Source organism: Camelus ferus, chromosome 11, assembly GCF_009834535.1.
Source record: "Camelus ferus isolate YT-003-E chromosome 11, BCGSAC_Cfer_1.0, whole genome shotgun sequence".
NCBI classification, from domain to species: domain Eukaryota; kingdom Metazoa; phylum Chordata; class Mammalia; order Artiodactyla; family Camelidae; genus Camelus; species Camelus ferus.
In genome coordinates this window covers 58,701,121-58,723,942 of record NC_045706.1, presented here as the reverse complement: position 1 = coordinate 58,723,942, position 22,822 = coordinate 58,701,121, and the positions used below count along the sequence as shown (strand labels likewise).

General features: G+C 45.7%; 1 protein-coding gene across 3 annotated transcripts in view; it reads left to right on the top strand.

Moving 5' to 3' along the window:
* The window catches only part of GRID1 (glutamate ionotropic receptor delta type subunit 1), a 611,661-nt gene that overhangs the window by 576,182 nt on the left and 12,657 nt on the right, over positions 1–22,822 (top strand). For all 3 annotated transcript variants that reach the window (XM_032491610.1, XM_032491611.1, XM_032491612.1), the window contains exon 13: positions 17,781–17,947. In XM_032491610.1, the coding sequence (XP_032347501.1) occupies positions 17,781–17,947 (167 nt within the window). The remainder of the gene's footprint in view (positions 1–17,780; positions 17,948–22,822) is intronic.

Sequence of the window (22,822 nt, the reverse complement as noted above, 5' to 3'; positions counted from 1 at the left end):
GTGGCGGTATGTTTCCATTTCTCTTTGCCAAATACAGTTGAGTGAATTTCAGGTCACAGGGCAGATGTGTGTTTACCTCTATAAGGCACTGCCTAACCACCTCCAATGTGATTATTCGATGTTACACTCCAGCTAATGATACCCTGCTTACATGCTTGTAAGTTCCAGTTGCTGGACATCCTAACCGACAATTCGTTTGTCAGTCTTTGGAACTGCAGACAATTTAGCGGACGTGAAGGACATCTCATTGTTTTAATTTGCATTCCTTTGGTAACTATAATGTCCAGCACTTTCATGTTGGCTACCCACAAAGCGTCTTTCGATAAGTGTGTGCTCCAGGCTTTATAAAATTTTTACTAGGCACTTCATCTTTTCATTGTTGACGTAGATTACATATATATATTCTGGATATAACTCCTTGATCAAATGTAAGTACTCTAGATAAAATTCCCAATCTGTAACTTACCCATTCATTTTCTTAATGGTGTCTCTTGATAAGTGGATATTTTTAGTTTTAATAAGACACCATAAATCAATTTTTCTTTTTCTTTTATGGTTAATGTTGTTTGTGTCCTAAGAAAGTTTTGCCTACCTCATAGTTGCCCGTTTTCTCATAGCCGTTGTTACATTTATGTCTGTGCTGTATCTCAAATTAGTTTTCGTATGTGAAATAAAGCACTGGTACAGGTTCCCTTTTTCCCCCAATATGTCCATCCAGTTGATCTAGCACTACTTATTAAAAAGACTTGTATTTACTTAACAAATGACTAGTTGCTTTGATTGAAAATCAACTGGCCATATATATATATATGTTGGTCTATTTCTGGATTCTCTGTTCTGGTCCAATGATGTATGTATCTATTCTTACACTGATACAAAGATGTCTTGACCACTGTGGCTTTTTAATCATTCCTTAAATCAGGTAGTGTAAGTCCTTCAACTTTGTTCTTCTCCTGCAAGATTATTTGGGCAATTCTAAATCTTTTGCATTTCCATTTAAATTTTATAATCATCTTGTCAATTTCCTCAAAAAAACTTGAGATTTTGATGGTTATTACATTGAATCTATAGATCCTTTGGGGGGAAGTTGATACCTTTAAACTATTGAGTTTTTAATCTATGAGCATAGTTTTTCCTTTTAAAACATCAACTTTTGGTATTATTGATTTTCTTGAAAATCATGTTATATTTTATTGATTTCAGCTTTTTTTGTTAAATTTTTTCTTACTTTTATTTACTTTGGTTTCAATTTGTTCTTACCTCTTCTAGCTTCTTAGTATTGAAACTTAGATCGTAGCTTTTATTCCTGTTTCTTTCCTAATAGAAGCTATGTATTTCCCTTGAAGCACTCTGTTAGCTGAATTCCATGGATTTTTTTGTATATATATATTTTTTTTTATTTAAGTAGAGTCAGTTTACAATGTTGTGTCAATTTCTGGTGTACAGTATAATGCTTCAGTCAGACATGAACATACATATATTCATTTTCATATTCTTTTTTCACCATAAGTTACTACAAAATGTTGAATATAGTTCCCTGTGCTGAATTCCATGGATTTTTATATGTTGTGTTTTCATTATCATTAAGCTCACAACATTAAGCACCAGACTTAGCCTTTTTCTTCTTGGTATCCCCTTTGAGTTCTGAGGACTAACAAATGGCTGTGATTTAATATGGAAAAGGGTATAAGAACAGAAAGCTGGGTGAGGTTGAGGAAAGCTTCCCCCGGTAGTCCTGTCATGTACACACGTTTTACAACCCAAATGCCTCAATTCCTTTTCAACTTTGAAGATACAAATGTGAGAATGTGAGAGGAAATTGACAAGCAGGAAATAAAACACACAGAAAAACAAGGGAAACCAGAGAAGCAGAAAAGACAGTTGAATGCCATGTAAACAAAACCCATTTTTATTTCTACTGAATGTAGAGTTTCCTTGTAGGAGAATGATGGTGGTCGTACTTTCCCTGCTTAATAGTTGCTGTCTATGGAACCCCTTCAGTGGGGTTCTGGGCATCTTGGCCCCATAATATACCTGAGCCTTCTTCATGTACTTTAACTCTGTGGTCCAACCAAACTCCAAGGGCACTCAAGTTAAATATCCCCCAATCCATGTCGTTGTTTAAAATAAAATGTTTTGAGAAGAAATCTTAGGTTATACATTTGTAGTTTAAATGTAATATATCACCATTCAGAAAAATTTGGAATATTTCTGAAAATAAGCAGAAAAGAACCAATGAAAAAGAAAAGAACCAATCAAGCATGTTTATTTACCATCTAAATAAGGCTGTAGGAATTCTTGTGTGTAATTCTGTGCAGTCCTTTTTTTCAGTCTCCACAAAAGTTTTACATAATTACAATGTTATAGAAAATATAGTTTATCCTGCATTTTTCTAACACGACTGTAAAACTTTAAAATCATTTTTAGTGGCTAATTAAGGTTTCATCAAAGAGATGTAAAATTATTTATTTAAACATTTCCTTCTTGATTGTCACTTGGATCGATTCCAATGTTTCACGAATACATACATTTAATGAAAATCTTCATGGCTAATGGTTTTTCAGTTATTATATTTATTTCTTCAGGTCAAATTTTCAGAAGTAGAATTATGGTGTCAAGAAAGGATAAAAACATTTAAAGCTCTCTCTACAAAATATTACTGAGGATTGCCAAAAGCAGGGCTTTGAATAAATTATATTCTATCTTTGGGATCAAAAGAATACTCAGGCTTCAGTGTTTTTGCTTTTTTTCCCCCATTAAATCCTTGTGGACTTATCTTTAGTAGGAAAAGTCCTTTTATAAATTGATCTTTTCTCAAATCCTTTATTGCGATTTTTAAAAAATTTCTTTCTCTTTCTCTTTTATGGGTACATATATATTTTGACTCCATTTTGCTTTATTTTTCTGGGGACTGGAGTGGAGAAGAAATCACTTTCTTTTCAACTCACTTTTCCCTTAGCCTACATTAGGCCTTGCCATCAGTGATTCATGAATTTCGGTGGGTTTGAGGAAATTGAGGAAGATCGCGGATAGACATCTGCCTTTGTTTGACAATCAGAATTGAGACACATACAAACCCCTTCCTAAAATGTCTGTTTCTGCAGTGATTTGCTGTTTGACATATTTGGGTTTTTTACTTATTCATTCATTTATTCACTCATTCATTATCAATTCATTATCATGTACTAGTGCTGAGCTCAGTTAATATGTAAGAGTGGGCTTGCTACTTTCCTTCTAAAATTGAGTTAGACTTGGTGTAAGGTTAAAGTGAAGACAAAGGCTGGTTATAGACTGTATGTTATTTCAAAGAATAAAAGATTTGTGTTTCCCTTCTTTCTTTACCCAGAGTTTTTCCTTCCTTCCTTTGGGGCCTTGCATCAATGTTTGGACAATCAGGAGGTTAATTTAACCGTAATAGCTACTAGCAGAGCTGCCTGGGAAGGACCAGGGTGGTAATGGGTCTCTCCCCTGCATTAATTAGCTCAACTGTGCATCAAGACAACCCGTTTATTAATAAGGAACCTAGACTTTGAGGAGGGTAAGGGACCTGCTGAAAATCAAGCTTGAGTCAGTATCAGACCCAAGATTTGAACTCAGTATTTTTTCTCACTTCAGCACCCGTGTCATTTCCCTGTAGACACAGGAGGAGGCACGGGATCAAAATGGAGCCTCAGGAAACCTGAGCGGTTCCTTCCCCTTTCCCCACCTTTATACACTTGGGTACGTGCTGCTTAGAAAGCCTTTCTTTTTTGGCCAGGCTGGTACGTGGTTATCTCTCCAGCCTCAGAAGATGCATTCACTCTTTCTGAACCCCCTCTTCCCTGGACAAGGGCTCCCTTGACACCCTGTGTATCCCAGGGCACAGCTTCATCAGATGTCACCTCATCCTCAGTGCCCTGCTCTGTCATATCCCTGATTAGACTCTGAGCCTCCCTTGGGTCAGGCCTGCCTCTTAGTCATTTGTTTGTCCTCAGGGCCTAGAGCAGAGGTAGGCATAGGGGCAAAGCACATGGGCATCCAAAGCCTTTTGTCCTTTTACAAATCAAACAAAATAAACGTTCAATGAGTAAGAACACTGACAGTGTTCAGAAATGCGTCCACGTGCACCTTTCTTCAACATGAAAGAGCGGGACTGCTGGGACCTAGTTGCAGGGAGGGCAGGAAAGGGGGAGGAGGGGCAGGGAGGGCAGGGGGCTCCGTCAGTCTGCTGGAGCAGGTTTCCATACAATTGACTCAGTTGGCCCCTTCGTACCACCCTGCAGCTTAATTCTGTTTGATGATGATGGGTTTGGGATAATACAGTGCAAAGATCAAGGAAAGCCCCCACTGTGCCTCCCTTATTAAATTACTTTGCTTTGGGTTTTGAGCATTGCCAAGCAAATCTCGTTATGAATTCTTCAATTACTTTCTTCTGCGATTTTTATAATTTGGTAGGGTAAGCTCTGGAATCAAACCGATATCCGTGCCATCATGCTAACTTTGATTATTTTCAAACTCCTCATTAGGAGGGTGGGAGGATGTTCACTCCCCTGCAATCTGATTTTATTCTTCAGATTTCCTCTGCCCTGTAATTTGCTTTGTACCCAGGTCTGACCCGCTTCACCTTCTTGCTGGCTGCAGATGTGGGCCCATTCCATTCTGTTTGTTCCACTGAGCATTATGGCTTTGGATTTTGTGACTCAAGTTTCTGTATTTTGAACTGCATTGTTTTGTGATTTGATTACATTAAAATCAAGAAGTGATTGCTGGTGAGAGCAATTTTGATTTACCGTGTCAGCCAGATTGCTGGCAATTTTTGTTTGGCTTATTTTTATTGCTGTTTTGTTGGTATCCTGTTGTTTGTCCAGGAACAAAAAGGGAAAAAAAGAGGAAGGAAAATAACAGTAATAAAGGAATTGTTCTGTGTGGTATTGTACTCATATACTGTATCTTCACCCATCAGGGCATTTTGTGATATTTCCATTTTGAAAATAAGCAATGCAAAACTCAGAAAGGTTAAACGATTCACTTAAAGATTATTGAACTCTTTCTATCGTCCATGTGTTTTTGTTATTATTATTGCTATTACTACCATCATCATCATCATCATCATCAATAAGAAAATATTTGCAAATGATGTGACCAACAAGGGATTAAGATCCAACATGTACAAACAGCTCATACAACCCAATATCAAAAAAATAAACAACCCAATCAAAAACTGGGCAGAAGATCTAAATGGGTATTTTTCCAAAGAGGACATACAGATGACCAACAGGCACGTGAAAAGATGCTCAATATTGCTAACTGTTAGACAAATGCAAATTTAAAAAGCAACGATATCACCATACACCTGTCAAAATGGTTATTATTAAAAAGTCTACAAATAAGCAATGTTGGTGAGGGGGTGGAGAAAAGGGAACCTTCATACACTGTTGGTGGGGATGTAAATTGGTGTGGTCACTATGGAAGATGGTATGGAGGTTCCTTAGAAAACTGAAATGAGAACTATATGATCCAGCAATTCCACTCCTGGATATATACCTAGAAAAAACAAAACTCTAACTCAAAAAGATACATGCACCCCAATGTTCATAGCCTCACTATTTACCAATAGGTAAGACATAGGAGCAACCCAAGTACCCATCAACAGAGGATTGGTTTAAGAAGCCGTGATTATATATATATTTATGTATGTATATATGCGCATATATACATACATATACATATATAAAATATTACTTAGGCATTAAAAAAGAATGAAATATTGCCACTTGCAGCAACATGGACGGACCTAGAGAATATTATGCTTAGTGAAATAAGTCAGACAGAGAAAGACAAGTACTGTGTGATATCACTTACAATACAAATAATACAAATGAATGTATCTACAAAACAGAAACAGACTCACAGACATAGAAAACAAACTTCTGGTTACCAAAGGGGAAAGAGATGCGGGGAGAGACAAATTAGGAGTTTGGAATTAACAGATGCAAAGCTGTATACTAAAATAGATAAGCAACGAGGATTTACTTTATAGCACAGGGAATTCTATCCAATTTCTTGTAATAACTATATAATGGAACATAATCAATTAATAAAACAACAGCAAAAAACAAATCATTATGCTGTAAACCTGAAACTAACACGTTGCAAATCAACTGTATTTCAATTTAAAAACAAAAACAAAAGAAACAAAAAACCTGTTTGGGTATACATGGTGGTTTCCACTGGGATTGGAACCTCTAGTAAAGAGTCTCTTTTCTCTACAACGTAGAGGTAGTAAGATTGAGACCTGCTTTAAACTCTACATTTTAAAATTTTAGCAGAAGTGGACAAAGCTAGAGAGGAGGGGGCGGAAGGGAGACAGAAGAGAGGTGGATTAACTCAAATCAGGAAGGGTAATAGGAACAGTAAGACCTCAGAAAAGCACGCCTTCAAGGATCAGGTAAAGGAAGCAGGGATGGTGAGGAGCCGGTAAAGAAAATCCTCAGCAGTGAGATTTGGTATTTCTAATATTTTCAGACTCTTCACACGGAAGAGGTCTTGAACCTCTCCAGGCAGCCCAGATCTCGGACCTCAGTTAGCTCCCTGGGGAAGTGAGGAGGAGGAGGGACCACCGCACTTCCTAGTACGCGCTGGGCATCCCAGGCTTCGCGATGGGCTCCTCTCACGGCCGTGCCCCTACCAGGCCCCTCTAGCGGCGCATCCTTCTGACTCCTTGACTTTACCAAGCTGTACACCTGGATGGTACAGCTCCACGCTTGTTCCCTGAGGGATGGGAGTCCATTCGGCTCTTTTTGGTCCGGATGTGACCTCTGGCGTGACTCCTCTCAGTGTGAAAGGCTGCTGTGTGAGCTCACTCCCTCCAGGCTGACATTTTAGCAAAGACCATGAAGGAACACGTAGCTACAAATGGGATTAGAGAGTGAGACTCATCGACATAAACCCCACAGGGATGGTCTCCGAACTGATTAAGGAAGAGTCTTTAATATTAATCGTGATCACATGCAATTTAACTGCTTCTCTCTCCTTCCTGCTCAGCCCGAGTTGCCAGTTCCCAGCAACCCTTTATGGCTAAGGAAACACTGAGGAGAGCTGACTGCAGGTGGCCTCAGGGGGTAGTTTCGTGGGTCTCACTTGAACTTTGTCTCAGTGAAGTCAAGCGCTCAGTTAAGGCAACATAGTGTAGTGAATAGAGTGTGGGATTTGAGTAACAGGAAGTGGGTTTGGTTCTTGCTCCCATCCTGTGCCAGAGGTGAGATCTTGGGCAAGGTAACTTAATCCTGAACAAAATAGTCTCATCTGAAATATAAGGATAATAATACTGGGTCTCCCCAGAGTTATGGTAAAGATTAGAGGTGATGCAAAAGGATGAGTGAAATGCCTCGTAGAGTGTATTTTAACATGGTAATTCTCAAGGGGTGGTCTTTGGACCAGTAGCATCAGTATCATCCAGGAACATGTCAGAAATGAAACTCATGGGCCCTGCCTTAGACCAAAGGAATCAGAAGCCACAGGAGGCAAACGAGGGATATTAGTGACTGTATTTGAACATGCCCTCCAGCTGATTCTCATGCCTTCTCAAGTTTGAGAACATATGCTTGAATGAATAGTGCTTATTGCTATGATTATTGTTTTAATAGTTCAGTATTTGATTTATTCCTGAATCTTAGGAAGTGACCCTTAGCCAGAGGCCAAGGATGCCCATTGATGCTGTTTGTAAAATCAGCCTCTGGAGGAGACCACAGGATGGAGAAGGGTGGAGGGCAGACTTGGAGGAGCAAACAAGACAAATCCAGACCATCTTACTTTGATGCAAGTCCCCAGGCTTCCCAGAAGCCAGTATTCATCCCTTCAGTTCTGCATTAATCATTTACACATATTAATTCAGCACCATCTGTATGCCAGGCGTCATGCTAGGGCAGTGAAAAGGACATGCATGGCCAAAAGGCTCACATCCTTCTGCATGTGTGTGTGTGTGCGCTTGCTTATGCGTGTGTGCGTGTGCCTGCGTGAAGACAAGAAGCTTCCGTGACGCCCTGCCCTGTGCTTTGTGGGATGTTTGACCACGTGGGTGCCTGTTCTCTGTGCCACCTGGGTTCATGTATTCTTAGGTTGTTTCTCTTTCCTACGTTGGCATTTTTCATTCTGTATTCTTGTCTCTTCGTAACCTGTTTTATACCTAAGCAAACCAATTTACTTTTTTAGATCATTCTTAATCTTGCCCATGGAATAACTCAGATTAGATTGTTGTTTATCATGGTCTTTGGAAAGTTTCAAGTTTTGACAAATCATTGAAAATCAATGTGTCCCTTTGCCCTGCTGAGAAGGTTGCTCATGGCCCCTTGTTTTGCTGACAGTGTGCAATTTTTCGACTTTGAGGAAGGAGCCATTGATTCTTCCAAGTTTGGACTTCCCTTTTTTCCTTTTTGCCAAACCAGCTTCTTCTCCCTAGGAGATGTGAGAAACCCTCCCCAACTGAGACAATACTTGGTTCACTGAACGGTGCCCGAGGCCCCACAAGGGAATGCAGCCATAAAGCTTCCACAAGGTCAGGTGCTGGAGGTACATCATTGAAGCTTGTTCAGAATCTAGCAGCGCGATGCTCGGGGTTGTTGGCAGGGGCTCCATGTGGCTCTTCGGGGCTCTTGATGTGGGACAAGGGAAGGCCATTTGTAGTCCAGGAGACCCGCAGTGACACTCAAGCACTACCAGAAAGACTGATACTGTGGTCTTGGGCAAAGTCCCTTTTGAGCCTTGATTCCCTTGGACGACGGACACAGTATGTACTGTGGAAGTTTATCCTGAACCTTCTAGGAAGAGAATGGATGGAAAAGCACCAAGTAGAATGATTTGCAGGAAGACGATGTCAAGTGTGACTTGCCTTCGATGTTAGTTTTCAGTGGCCTTCATCTCTTGACTCTGGGATAGTCCCTCCTCCAGTTAGTGCTCTGACCCAAGTCTCCAGAGCCATAATACGTTCTCCTTCCGCTGGGTAGTATAACTCAGTGGTTGAGTCCATGCTTAGCATGCACAGGGTCTTGGATTCAATCCCCAGTACCTCCATTAATCAAAAAAAAAAATTACTCTTTCCTTCCTAAACCCACTCTCAAGAGGAGATAAGAAATTGACAGAGAGGTCAGTATCAAATTGGATCCCAATTTTAGCACACATCAAGGTTGCTGGAGAGATTATTAAAAGATTGTTGGGCCCCATTCCCAGAGTCTTTTGTTCAGTGGGTCTGGTATAGAGCCTGAGAATTTACATTTCTTGTAAGTTTTCCAGTGATGCTGGTGCTGCTGGTCTGGGGCACACTCCCTGAGAACCACTGGTCTAAATTATAAACTTGGAGGATGCTAACACTGGAGAAGACCTCAAGGACCATCTGGGCTCACCTTCCATTTCGACAAATCGGTAGTGAGTCAGTAACTGGGCCAAGACTGCGACCCAGTCTAGCAGACTTTCTAATTTACCAGGCTGGTGACTGGGGACAATTTCAAGTGTTATTTTCCCCAAGGCAACTTCATTTTAATGAGGATCCAAATTTTAAGCTGTAAGGATGATGCTGTTGATAATTACCATGATCCTAAGGGTCGTGCCTTCTTGCTGGCCTTCCTACAATGCATCGGACACTCCCTTTGCCATCTATTCCTGTGATGAGCCTGTGAGGTGGGTGGGGCTTGCTTCTCCTGCCTTCTCGATGAGGTCACTGAGGCTCAGAGTGTCCAGGTGGCTGGCCAAGGACACTGGGGGAAGGCCTGCCCATCTCCTGACCCTTGCTTTCACCGACGTACCATGCCATGCTCTCTAGGCAATTGAATTGAAGGTTCTATGAAATATTTTAAGGAATCAAAGGGAGGGTAATGTAAGCCTAAGGGCATCGGTGGCCTGAGAAATCATGTGCCACCCTCCCTACCACTTACTGTTTTCCTCACTATTGACTATGTTCCTCCAGGACACAGGGATACCAGGATGGGACAGGTTATTGTTGGCAGAAATCGGTTTTGCAGACGTAGTGCCTGCCCATCATGAGCTAGTTCCTGCTGCTGTAGCCCGAGGATGTCTCTGTCACCGTGGTCCTCTTGCCTAGGTGATGGGCAGCCTCACTCACTGGGACTGCCATGGCCACACACACGCGCGCGCACACAAACACACGCCATCCCTCTACCAGAGGTTCTTGCTGCCCCTTTGGTTGCGTTATCCCCTGGATCAGCTCCAGCCCGTTCACACTGTTCTGAAGCCAGAAGCCACACTGATTTTGTACCCTGTGGACACTTCAGGAAAGCAGCCATTGCACTAATCATGGGGGAGTCCAGCTGCTGCCTCCCCCGCCCACTGAGCCTGTTTGGCTCAGTTTTGGCTGGTCCAGGGGCTGATCCAGGTGAAGGGTCATTATCCTTCACTCCTTGCATGTGGCTGGTTTCCCTCCAACACTTCTGAGGGGCTCGTGGTTTGTCTGCCGAACATTTGCATGTCTTTTTCAGGGCCTCTTTCTGCTCTTCTGAGAGACCAAGGAGAGGCCGGCTGCTTCTCTTTGGCTGAATGTCTCCTTTTCCTGAACCCTCTGTGGTCTCCAGGTGCTTGGACCCTGAGTTCACATCTCTGCTGCTTCCCTGGGGCTGCAATTCTCACACTCACACACACACCAAGAGCATGTTGCTGACTTGGTTAAGGTGGAGAAATGACTGGCAGGAGGGGAGTGGGTGGAAGGAAAGATGTTTCAGTGACAGCTGACAGATCGATCTTCTGAATCTAGTTGAGGATTTCCAGAAGGAGAATAAGGGACTTCTGCTGCATCCTCACTGGGAGCCAGACACAGCACATTGTGTCCTGTAATTCCATACTCAGACTAGTCCTCAAGGAAGTGATTATTAGCCCTAAGTCTGTGGGTTCACCAGAGACCTAGGATGGGGCAGTAGGTCTGTTGTGGTCCAGCCCCCTGCTCTTTTCACTACACTGTGCTCAAGGAGAGAGGCTGAATCGCTAAAATTACCCTCGTAGACCTCTGCGTTCATAGACGAAATGCTTGTTGAGTTGCAGAAAACATGGGTGATGCAGGAGATGGAAAGAAACCAGTAGAAGTCACCCAGGATAGCATCACCCAAAGATAGTATTTGGTGCTTGGTTTTGATTCTTCATAAAGTTCTTACATAATAATTTTAAAAGACTATCAAAATGGAAACACTCTATTGGAACAGTTTCTTTTTCACTAAACAGTGTAATATCAGTTAGCGTTTCGTTAGTACTCACTGCATGCCAGGCAAGACCCTAAACACGTCACATTTATTGAGAGATTTTATCCTCATCAAAACTTGGTGAGGTATGGACCATTTTACATCCAGTGGAACTGAGGTCCAGAGATGTTAAGCAACTTGTTGGCGCTCACACAGCCAGCAAGCCGTGGGTTTGGGATTCAAATCCATATGGTTGGAGTCTGGAACCCAAGCTGGCTCCTTTTCACCGTGGTCAGTTGTTTCCCAAAGCAAGAGATGCTCTTTTAAAATGCCATAGTAATGGTAACATAGTATTCCATCATTTAATACTATCATTTACCTAGCCGATTCTCAATCGTTGAGCATTTAGATTGTCTTTAATTCTTTCTAGTTTAAACAGTGTTGCCCTGAGAATCTTTGTACAAACATCTTTTCAGAAACTGAATAATTCCTTAGAATGAATCCCTAAGGGTGGGATTGCTACATATGCACATTTTAAAAGCATCTGATTCTCCCCAGCAAACTGCCATCCCAGGAATATCATGCCAGCCCACACTCCTACCGACAGACTGTAAAATTGTCCTTTTCTCTACAGATAGTCTGGGTTTTTACTGTTCCATCTTGTGATTTGGTGCAGGGCGTAATACGGGTGACACTGTAGCCAGGGTTCAGACTATGTGTGGCGATGTGTCACAGTTTGTGACTGTGACCGCAGGTGCTAAGATTTGGGATGCTGAGCTCTGCTTTGTTGGGGTGAAGGGTGGATGCAGGCAGAGACAATGAATGTGTCACTGGATGGTTAATGCAGGTGAGGTTGCGTCAGGTTTCCAAAGGGTCCCTGATAGGCGAACATCCCCATCCACAGACAGGGAAGGCTTCTGGGTCCTCCTTCTCCCAGCGTTTCAGCCGTTCAGTGAACCACCTCTGTTTGTAAAGCTGGAAAGAAACCGTCATGACCACTCCCATGCATTCTGTCACCCCCAGCATCCTCCTGGGAAGTGCTCAGAGGACAAGGGCACCGTAGCAGTTTCCCCAGCCCTCCCTTCACAAGTCCAAGCAGGGCAGAGTAGAGAGTGCAGGCTTCTTTAGAGCCAGATGGACCTCAAGTTGACCTGCCTCTACCACCCATTATCTGGGTTTATTTATTTGGGACAAGTGATTTCATTTTTCTGAGTCTCAGTTTCTTCGTCTGTAAAACAGAATTAGTGTTCTGCCCCTCAGATTTATACCATGAATAGAAAGGAATCAGGCTTCTGACAGCCCAGCACCCAGCAGGTATTTCTCACCTGTCCTGTACCTGGTCCCACACACACCTGACTTCCTTTAGCACTTCTTTGCCCATAACGTTTGTGTTTGATGTTTGCACCACCGGCGTTCTTGTTTCACGGAACAGTGTAGCTGCTTGTCCTGTTCCAGGAGCAGTTAGGATGGAAGAGAAGAGCATTAGGGAGTTCTTGCCTCCAAGGCTGTTAGCTCGGAAAGTTTGTGCTCCCAGTGAGTTCTGGGAAGGGCCGAGTCAGTGGTGCAGTGAAAGGCAATGCAGTCTCATTTTATGACCCGTGTGGAGCAACCGAGATGAGTCATCCAATATCCCAGCTCACTTGTGGCTTTTCTTATGGTGCTCAACCTTCCTCCAGCAAAATAGGCCAATCGTGTTCCCCCAGATGTTAGGGAGGATGCTCTAAGCATCGGGATCAGGCAGCCCCATGGTCTCAGTCCCTTTCCTTTTGTAGCAGCGCTCCAGCATGTGGGTGGACTGGGGAGGGAGTGGACTTCAGGGATGGGCTTGAATTCTGTGTCCTAAGATGCTTCCTGGGACACAAGCCAGGGATGGCCTGTCTACCTGCTGCCAGTCCCAGCCTCCTGGGGGCGGAGGCCCAGACACCCTGACTTTCTCCAATCTCCAAGTTGTTCTTCCATCCTTTCCTCAAGGCCCTCACATCTGTTCTTTTATGTGTGAGCCAAATGCCTTTTCTTTTTCTTTTAGGGAAAAGAGAGAGTGAGATGAAGCCGGACGTTTAGATGCAGGCTGGGGATGTAAGGGAGACTTGCCCAGGTGCTCGGGTAGCATCAGGGAGCCAGTGCCCTGGGAAACTGGAGAGCTCTGACAGATCTTTGTGTTCCGCTGATGGGCAAAGGCACTTCTAAGTGCACACAGGGAGATGGAGACCAGCTTCGGTACCTACATGCTGTGTGATAGCACAGATTGTGTAACAAGACTAAAGAAAAAATTTAATCAGCTTGCCCTAAGGACCATCACTAATCCCACTCCATTATGTAACATTCTTGTCCTTTTTTTGCCATATTATATTTTACATGTCCATAGAACAATAATAATAGTGTGTCCATCCCCTCATTTGCTATTGTTTTCATTTTCTATATATGTGTATACATATGTATATGTTTCTGCATAGTCTGTATAATTACTGTTGGTTGCCTAGGTTCACATCATGTTTGTGAACTATATTAAATTATTTTCCTAAATTAAATGTTTTAACTGTTCCCATGCTTACTTTATATACATTAGATCTAAAGTATCTGCCACATCTTTAAGATACACAGATACACTTGGTTTACTTTTTAGGTTAAATCCTTAATTTTCTAGGGCAGAGGACATGAGCAGTGTTAGATGTTCCTGTTAGGTGTTGCTGCGTTACTTTCCGAAGGGTCGTGTCCTTCTGGGATGCCTGTCGCCAACGAAGGATCATGCCCACTTTGTCACAGCCTCACTAACATTGGCTATGATCAATCAGAAAACAAAACAAAACTATGGGAGCAGGGAATTAACATTTCTTGACTCTATCAACTTTCAAAACTCTGCTTTCTTAGATGATGTGCAAATGCCTTCAGAGCTCCTGAAGGAATCTTGGGCTGGAGTCCCAGAACCCCAGAGCCAGCTCTAAAGGGCTCCCTGGGTTTTTATGTCCATCTAGGCTCTGCGTAGAGCCAAAGGCCTGGGGAAGGCTTGGCTGAATCTACTAGCCTTGTCTCCAGCAGCCACATCCCAAGGCATTGATGCATGGTAAGTCATTGATTAGAAATTCAGAATACATTGAATACTATAAATGGGCCAGCCAGATAGAGGTAATTTAACTCATTAAAGAGACGAAAGACAGTATTTGTTCTTTGTTTTATTGCAGAACACCAGTCTATGGTAACACTTTCATCATTTAGACTTTGTGAAATAAATGTCAATAATCTATTTGTAAACAACTCATTGCTTATTGCTCCTGCTCTCACATAACATCCTCCTTAACTCCCCAGAGCCACCTGGGAAGTGGGGAAAGGACAGGACTGGAGACAGGAGAAAGGAGGAGTTAGTATGAACAGGAAGTGGCAAAAAGCTACCATGAAGATCTGTTGTCCCTTGGCCAAGGGACTCCTGCAGGAAGGGGTCTGAGTTCACCCTTCTCTCCCTGTGAGGGACAGTCCATGGCACACGATTGAGAAGAGACTAGATTCCTGCCAGTGCTCTGTCTGAGAGAAGAGACTAGGGGGAAAATCTTCAACAGAAAGAAGTAGTTTATATAAATAGGAAATGACCAGTGTCTCAAAGGGTTGGGGGTCTCTGGCATGGAGTTTAGGGAATGGAGAGTGGAGGGAGGGGTAGAAATGCCTTCTCAGTGGAAGTAATGACTAGATGAGAGACTGAGCCACAGAGGACGGAGCTGAACCTTGAGCAGGATGGGGTAAACACTCAGACTCGAGACAGGACGAGGGAGATCCTGTGATAGGAGAGGAGAGAAAGAGGAAATTCTTGGCTCTCCTGAAGGTAGATGTTTGCTACAGTTGGTGTCCCCCACATGTGGAGAGGCCAGACCTTGTGGATCAGCAGCACAGAATAAGAAGGTCGAAACATAATTATTAGGGGCTGTGTGGAAAACTGCTTCTGATCCTACAAGGGAGAGGCTTATAACTCTGGGGAGGTTGTGGGGAGTTCATTCTGCATTGGGCAAGGAAAGGGTCTCTGTCAAGGGGATACGGCCATGATGCGTGCAATGCTCAAGCTTCTTATAGCTGGCGTCTAAAGTGTTCCTGAGGGCAGGGTCCTACCTAAGAAGCCTTCTGTCCCATACAAGGGCTGTGACACACCAGGAAGATTGGGGAGATGTCTGCAAGATCCAGAAAGTTTTCCTGGAAACTGATAGACTTGAGAAGCCCAGGGAAGGTTTTGATGCTGCATTTCACTCAGGGTGAGGCTAGAAGAGGAGGACCCAGGAAGCTCTGGGATGCTGAGAAAGTGAGGGAGAGATGTCGGAGATGGAGAGCATTTCCTAAAGATAAAGCCCTGTTGCAACTGCAGCTTCTGATCTGGCCCACATACAAGATGTGGGGTCCTCTCTGACCTGGCATTGTCAAGTAGATTAGGGACCCGGCCACATGCTTCTTTACGCAGACATAAGAAATATGATAGTCAACTTAGTCCGTTTTTACAAATAAGGAGGTTGAGTGTCTGGGGTCTTTCAGCAACTCAAGAGGGAGAAGTTCTACTTCCTCCTCTTCTCTCGGCTGCCTTCCTGGTTAGCAGGGATTTGCAGCTGAGACACTGCCAGCATCCCTTCCATATGTGTTCTGCCTTCTCAGCTTAGGGAGCAGGGCTATAAATGCAGCTTCCTTCACGCATCTGTGCTCACCTATCACGTAGCCCAAACTGGAGCTACAGATGCTTGTGGCTTGACGGGCTCCAAGTGCCCCGTTAGAATGGCCACGCCAAGCTTCTGTCAGAGTCACCTTCCAGTCAAGTTGGGTCAGCTTATTCCTTTCTCCTTCTTGGAACATCACTCGAAACATAGAAACAAACTTGGTCTTAATTCTTCCTTCAACATGACGCACCCTTTTGAAATCGTGCAAATAACGATGTCTGATTGTCACGTTGAATTGCGAGCCAGGGTATGAAATGCTCCAGAGTTGGACGGAAGCCAAATACTAGGTCATAAGTCAACATTTTGCGGAGAAACTCGGTTACTAAGAGTGGAAAATTTCTATCTTTCCATGAGAAAACCGTGTTTGCCAGCAGGAAAAAAATTTCAGGGACTGTTATCTTCCCACGTGGAGGGAGAGAGATGAGTGTAATCTTGTCACCTGGGTCAGCGCCCTTTAGGGACTCCCGAAATTGGCTGGACTGAGGAAAGATGCTCTGAGGTACTATTTGGATTGTTCCCTGAGGTGAACGTCCGTGGGTGGCACAGCGTGTGTCATTTCTTACGAGGTCATCCTGCAAAATTGTGTGAATGGCCGGGAGCAGTATATTCTCGGCAGGGTGATGCCACACTCTGCCCACAAATCCTTCCAGTGGAAAACTCCTGATGAGAAAATGAGCCATGTTGGCCCGTGGGCATGTAGGGTCCCCAAAGAAGTAAAATCTTGATGAGCTTCACCCGAGCAGCTTTGGCACTCTCTGGGAAGTCTCAGTGGACATGAAGACTCGACTGAATGAAGGCAGGAACGTGGAACAAGACCCCTGACAGTACCACGAAGCCTGTAGCTTACCAGCTTGTCCTGTGGTTACCTGTGATGTTTCAGCCCTGCCACCGCCCCAGACTGGGGTCTTCCAGCATCTCACGTGAACTGTGGTAGGACCGAAGGAGAAAGCAAAGGGGAGACTGTAAACCAGGCTCTTGGCTGCATTAAGAACAGTATGCTCTATTTTAAGCTGGCCAAGTGACAATGTCTAGTGTGCATCTTCTTCCAAAAATCAAAGTAGCTCGCGTTCCCTCTGAGTGTCTAAACTCCAGGCCAAGTCAGGATTAAGTCTCAGGATAGAACTGAAAGTCTGCTATGGGTGGGTGTGATGGAGCGGGACTGCGGCTGCAGCCACAGGCAAATTCCTGATGGAATACTCTGCAACCGTTGCACTGATACAGAAACCCTGACACCAGAAACCTGCCCATATGTGCACGTGTGTGCACACACATGCGTATATATAAATGTGTGTATGCATGTTTGTGTGCGTGTCTGTTGGTACATGTACACACTCCTCTGTGGGCGGTGAAAGGCAAGTGGCAGAAATCCAGCTTGGCACCGTAACAATCAGGACGCTGTCCTTAGTGGGTTCTTCCCCAGACATTGCATGGACTTAAATATTAAGTCTCAGCCACCTGGGGGCATTGAACCTAGGGCCATCTCCCACATTCACCTTAAGCAGGGCTCAGTCAACTTCTAAGTAGAAATATTCAATAGATACTATTTAATCTCTGATCAGGAAATCTGAATTCCCTCGGGTCAAACTTTCTGCAGTTTCCAAGGTGAGTTCACTAATCTGAGAAACAGGTCCATGCCACGGGGACCAGGAGGCTAGTCTTAGAGCCCACGTATGGCTCCTCTTGCCCCCCTCTCTCTGTGAGATGTGCTACACTGGGGCCTCCTGGAGGCAGCATCGCATCCTTTTACATAACCACAGTGAATGGCGTCAACCGGTGGTGGAATCTATAGACCAGAAAATAAAAGAGTTGTTGTGCTGGTTGGCCGGACAGGAGGACCACTTAGGAGGGGGTCCCTCAAATCTCGCCATTGGAATGTCTTGCTGCTGAAGACTGAGACAGCAGACCAGGTCTGCCTGACTTCACGGTGATTTTGGTCTTTCAGGCAAAGAAGGGGAACTACGCCTTTCTGTGGGACGTGGCCGTGGTGGAGTACGCAGCCCTGACAGATGACGACTGCTCCGTGACGGTCATCGGCAACCGTGTCAGCAGCAAGGGCTATGGGATCGCCCTGCAGCACGGCAGCCCCTACAGGGACCTCTTCTCCCAGAGGTAGGCCCGGTCACCGAGGCAACTCCCACAGTCGCCTGTGCTGGGGCTGGAGGATAACTTTCCTTTTGGGAGATGAGAGCTTGTTTATCCATCACGTTTACCTCAGCACCAACTATGCGCCAATCCGTGCTCCTCCCTCACCCCACCCCCAACTAGGCCTGTGCCCGGTCCTGGGATAAAAAAGAAGTATACAGTCCCTTCCCATGAAGGTGCCTAATCTCAGTGGGGGCTGTGATGTGAGTAGGTGATGCCAGCATAGGGCAGCAGGTGAGACAGAGAGGATATTCTGGGGCTGGAGGAGGACAAAAGAGGGCACCTGACCAGATTCGGAAGACCAGGGAGGACTTCCCAGAGGAGGTGACCCTGGAGGCCTGGAGGATGAGTAGGAGTTATCCAGAGAGAGTCAGTAATTTAAAACTGAATGCAGGATTAATTGGATCTGGCAAGAGCCCAGTAATAACTTCTTACAAAAATGCAAAGTGGGAAGAGTCAGTGTGGAGACTTGGGAAAAAGTGGGGTGAGAGAAGCAGATTGACCCCACAGGCATCTGCACATGGGCTGAGGCAACAGACGCTACCCACCGACGCTGGCCCTCGTCGCCTGCCTCCTCCCCGTCCTTCCCAGGTCAGCTTCCTGGGTTAACACTAGCAATGGGCATGCCTGGCCTAAGCAAAGGCACGAGGATGCCGTCCACCAGAAATGAACATAGGGACGTCTAGTTTGCTTTGGCCTAGTCAGCCCCCTTGTGATTTTCTGGTACGAGTGCATCCCTTCATCCTGATCTTCTCTGGACTCTTGGGCGTGACTGAGTTTGCAAGTGAACATCTGGCCGGCCTCCTTGAGGAAGACAGTTTCTCATTATCCTCCCGCCATCTTCCGCTGTGGGGACTTACTTACCTTAGTCCTTGACCAGGTGACTTGGCCTCTCAGGAAGGGCTGGGGGAAAGAGCATGGGTGAGCTCGGTGGCCTTTTCCTGGGAGCCAGCCTGCTAACAGGGGCTCGTGCCCCGAAGGACGTCTAAGCCTTGGGCCCACCATTTACACACATCTGTGAGGTGACATCCTGACAGGTAAAGGGGCAGAACTACAGAGCTCTGCCTCGATCCACCAAAATCCCAAATGCGGCGGAACTGTCCAGGTGCCAAGGTGCTGAGGTACCGAGGCTTAGGGTCAGCCCTCAGTTGTCTGATTGACACATGCTTTCCAGCACTTGGAGGGGCAAGAATTCTTAGAGACTATTAACATCCCCAAGCACACAGAGAGTAACTTGTGCTGAGGGTGGCTCCGCCAGCTACTCGCAGAGCTAGAAGAATGCAGGTGCCCCGAGCCCTAGTGCTGGGTCCATGTTGCGGTCAGACCTTGAGCCCTCCCACCTCCCTTCTCTTACCTTCTAGGTGTTGACCGGGCTCTCCTAATTGTGAGCACCTGAGCCTACACCCCGTCAGGGAAAGGCTGAGGAGGAGGTCCTGTAACTCACTCATTCAGTGGCTTGCTTGCAAAACTGGGAAAACGGGTAGAACTAATTAAGTTAAATGAGGCTTTTGGGTTTTCTCTAGAATTTAATCAAGTGTATACTCCGAGCCTCCCCTTGCCTCCTGGGGAAGAGAGAGATGACACAAGAGAAGGAGGAGGAGTGATTTATCCATTGCTCAGATTGAATATGAAGAAAAAATGGCTTCTCTCCAGGATGGATTAATACATTGGTGTTTGCAAGGTTTCCCCACTTGGTTTTCTGGGATGGGATGCTCAGGGCCTTCCACAGGCCATCAACCTGTGAGCACCTCCCTGGAACAGATGGTAAGGGAGCTTGGGAGGCCAACACAGCAGCCGCACCACCACCAAGACAGCTCATGTGCCGCCAGACAGTGCTCACAGAAGCACAGGGTCCCCAGTGTGGGCAGGTTCAGGTCCCTCTGCACTTAAACTGCTCTGAGATCTCCTGAAACTCTGCTGAAGTGAACATTGACACACTGGAGAGAAGAGATAGCTTGGTTCTCGGCTGGATACTTCAGGGGATGGGAACAAAGTGGCTAGTCCAGTTTCTGTGTGATTCTGGCAGGAAGTGGTTTATTACTCTTTGCTTTCATCAGAAGGCCACGTGATGTATAACTGTAAGTCAATATCCCCAGCGGGCTCCCGAAGTATTGTCATCAGCCTCTCTGTTATAACCCTTCCTGGGCTGGAAGTATCTCCCACAGCCCCCACCTGAGCAGATGGGTGTCTACTTAGGGGTAACACTCAGACCTCAGGTTTCCAACTTACTGGTGCCAATGTTTCTTTAAGAAGCTCCGTTATATGGTGCATAGAGAACTGTGAGCTGGCCCTGGCTGGGTCACACCTGAGAGGAGGATGGTGACAGGTCCAGGAAGCAATGCATTTACAGGAAAAGGGTCCTTGGTAAATAACAGATCCCAGTCTTATCTGGAGCCGCCGTAACCCTCCTACCCATAGTCCCGAGAACTAAGTTATCTCCTTGGAAACAGATCAGCTCCCTTGCTTTGGCAGAGGATGGGGTCTGTAGGCTACAAGTGATGTATGTGTGTGGCGGGGCTGCAGTGCTGTCGCCCTTTTGTGGACCGAAGCATGCGGAGTAGGCATTCAGCAAATGTTTAGCAACTTAATAGCCATTTATGGAGCACCTACTGTGTTGCAGGCTCCATGACTATTGACTGAAGGAAAGCACCTGCAATTATGTCTGTCTGCAAAATAGAGCCACTGGCTTCAGGAAGTGGCTATTATCGCTCTGGCTTACTCAGAGGCAGGAGGAGAGATGATTATGGTGTGCATTCGTTTGGCCTCATTCCTAGGGTCATTTTTGTCCCCGTGACTTGTTTTATCTTTCCTCTGTTGCTTACCTATTTATATTTTCTTTTGGATTTGCTTGTTTGGTTTTATTGTATTCTATGTTTTCCTATAAATTGCCTGACATTCTTCCTCGAATAATGTTGGGCATAAAAAAGCACAGACAAGTGTAAGGAGCAGGACGGACGGAAGCGTCAGCAAAATTAAGCCGCTTGCCCGACACTGCAGTTAATGAGCGCAGGAGTGGGAATCCGGCCCTACGGCCCTGCTCTGGTCGGAGTCGCACCGTCCCCAAGGCCAGAAACTGACTCTCAGAGAGCTGGCTGGCTGCACTTAGCAGCCTGGTGTTCCGGAAAGAGCATGGCCTTCCGGGTCAGCGTGACCCAGCTCTGAAGAGCCACTTGGCCTCTTTCTAATTTGCAACCGGGAGCAAGTCATCTCAATTCTGAGCCTCTGGTCTTCCGTCTGTAAACCCGTCGTCATCAGAACTACTCTGCAGGCTGGTGTGAGGATATGTTCTCAATAAAAGGCAGCTTGTGTCAATATTGGACCTGGTTCTCATCTCAGAAGGGCTCTTCCTCATTAAATATCATCCCTGCCAACCACCAGATGACCGTGGCAAGAGATTTCACCTCTCTGTACCTCCATCTCCTTCTCTATAAATATGGGAACACGGAAGTAGCCTTCTCAGAGAGTTGACGTGAGAATTAAACACTGCTGGTCGAGCAGTTAGGAGGTCCAGATGCACTGGACCCATGGTGCCATATTGACCAGACCGTGTGCCATACTGACTAGTTTTATGAAGCTCTTGTTGGACCTTGAGTTGAGGGGTCCCACGTGTTCCCTCTTTTCCCTTTGTCACCATAATTCTGTGAGGTAGGTACTTTTGTTATGACCTCAGATTTTCTGGGTACGAGAGCTTGAGCTGAGAGGTTTCCTCACATGGCCAGTGTGATGGCCGAGCCTGGCTTTGGACTGATGTCCACCAGAGCAGAAACTGTGCCAATAAATGCAAAACCCTGCTGCCTCTCCATGGCGAGCCAGCAGCCAAACGTGAGTCCTCTCATATCCAGCCCTGGGGTTCCTGTAACTGCCAGGAGGCCCCATCAACTCAGACCTTCCTGGAGCGACTTACCGCTCCGTGCGAGCCAGTGGACGTGCAGACACGCAGCTTCCCTGACACATCCAGGGCCACTTGGAGGTTATGGGACACTGCGGCTGCTCAGTTAATCACAGCATGTGTCACAGAAGAGATCTATGGCATACCAAGTGCGACCCCAAGCCACACAGATGCCCGAGTAAATCATGCCTTTATCTCAGTGGCCAAGCTGCATCCTAAATCTTTTGTGCCCTGACCACTTAGCTGGCATTGTCTCATTACCTCATGGCAGTCATTCTAGTTCAGGTTAGTTTTCATGATTAAGACATTCGTACAACACATATCGATGCAACAAACATCCACTGATGGCTCGAGTTGTGCCGGCCACTGTGCTCGCGCAGGGGAAACCACGGAGAACGCCGCTCAGCCCCGGTTCCGAAGGATCAGCTCACCTACTGGGGATCGTGGGTCTGTCTTGCAACGATGAGGAAGCCAGGCTTAGCAGGGGCAAGTCACTTGTCTGAGGACACCCGGGCAGGAGTGGTGCCTCCAAAAGCCTGCTCTTTGCATTGAGCCAGGCTGTTCCCAGCCGGCAAGAGGCCATGCTACGCCGGCCTGTGATGCTGACGGGGCAGGGCACCCCCTGTGGGACTGTCACCTTCCCTCTCCACCAGTCACAGCCCGTGCATTGTCACTGAGCTCAGCCTTAGCCTGTGGTCACAGCTGATCTGCAACGCAGGTCCAGGGCAGAGGCTTACAAGGATGAAATCCAGATCCCCCTCACACCGTCTCAGAGCCCAGATTCTCGCCTCTGCCTGGTCCACTGTTTTCATCTCACATCGCCTTCCTCCCCACCCACCACCCTCCAGCCTCACTCGCCACGTTTTAGCCTCTCCTGCACGCCAAGCACTTACCCCTAGACAAGACTTTCAAACCTGGTTCTCGTCTCGGGAAGGCTCTTCCTCCTCATTAAA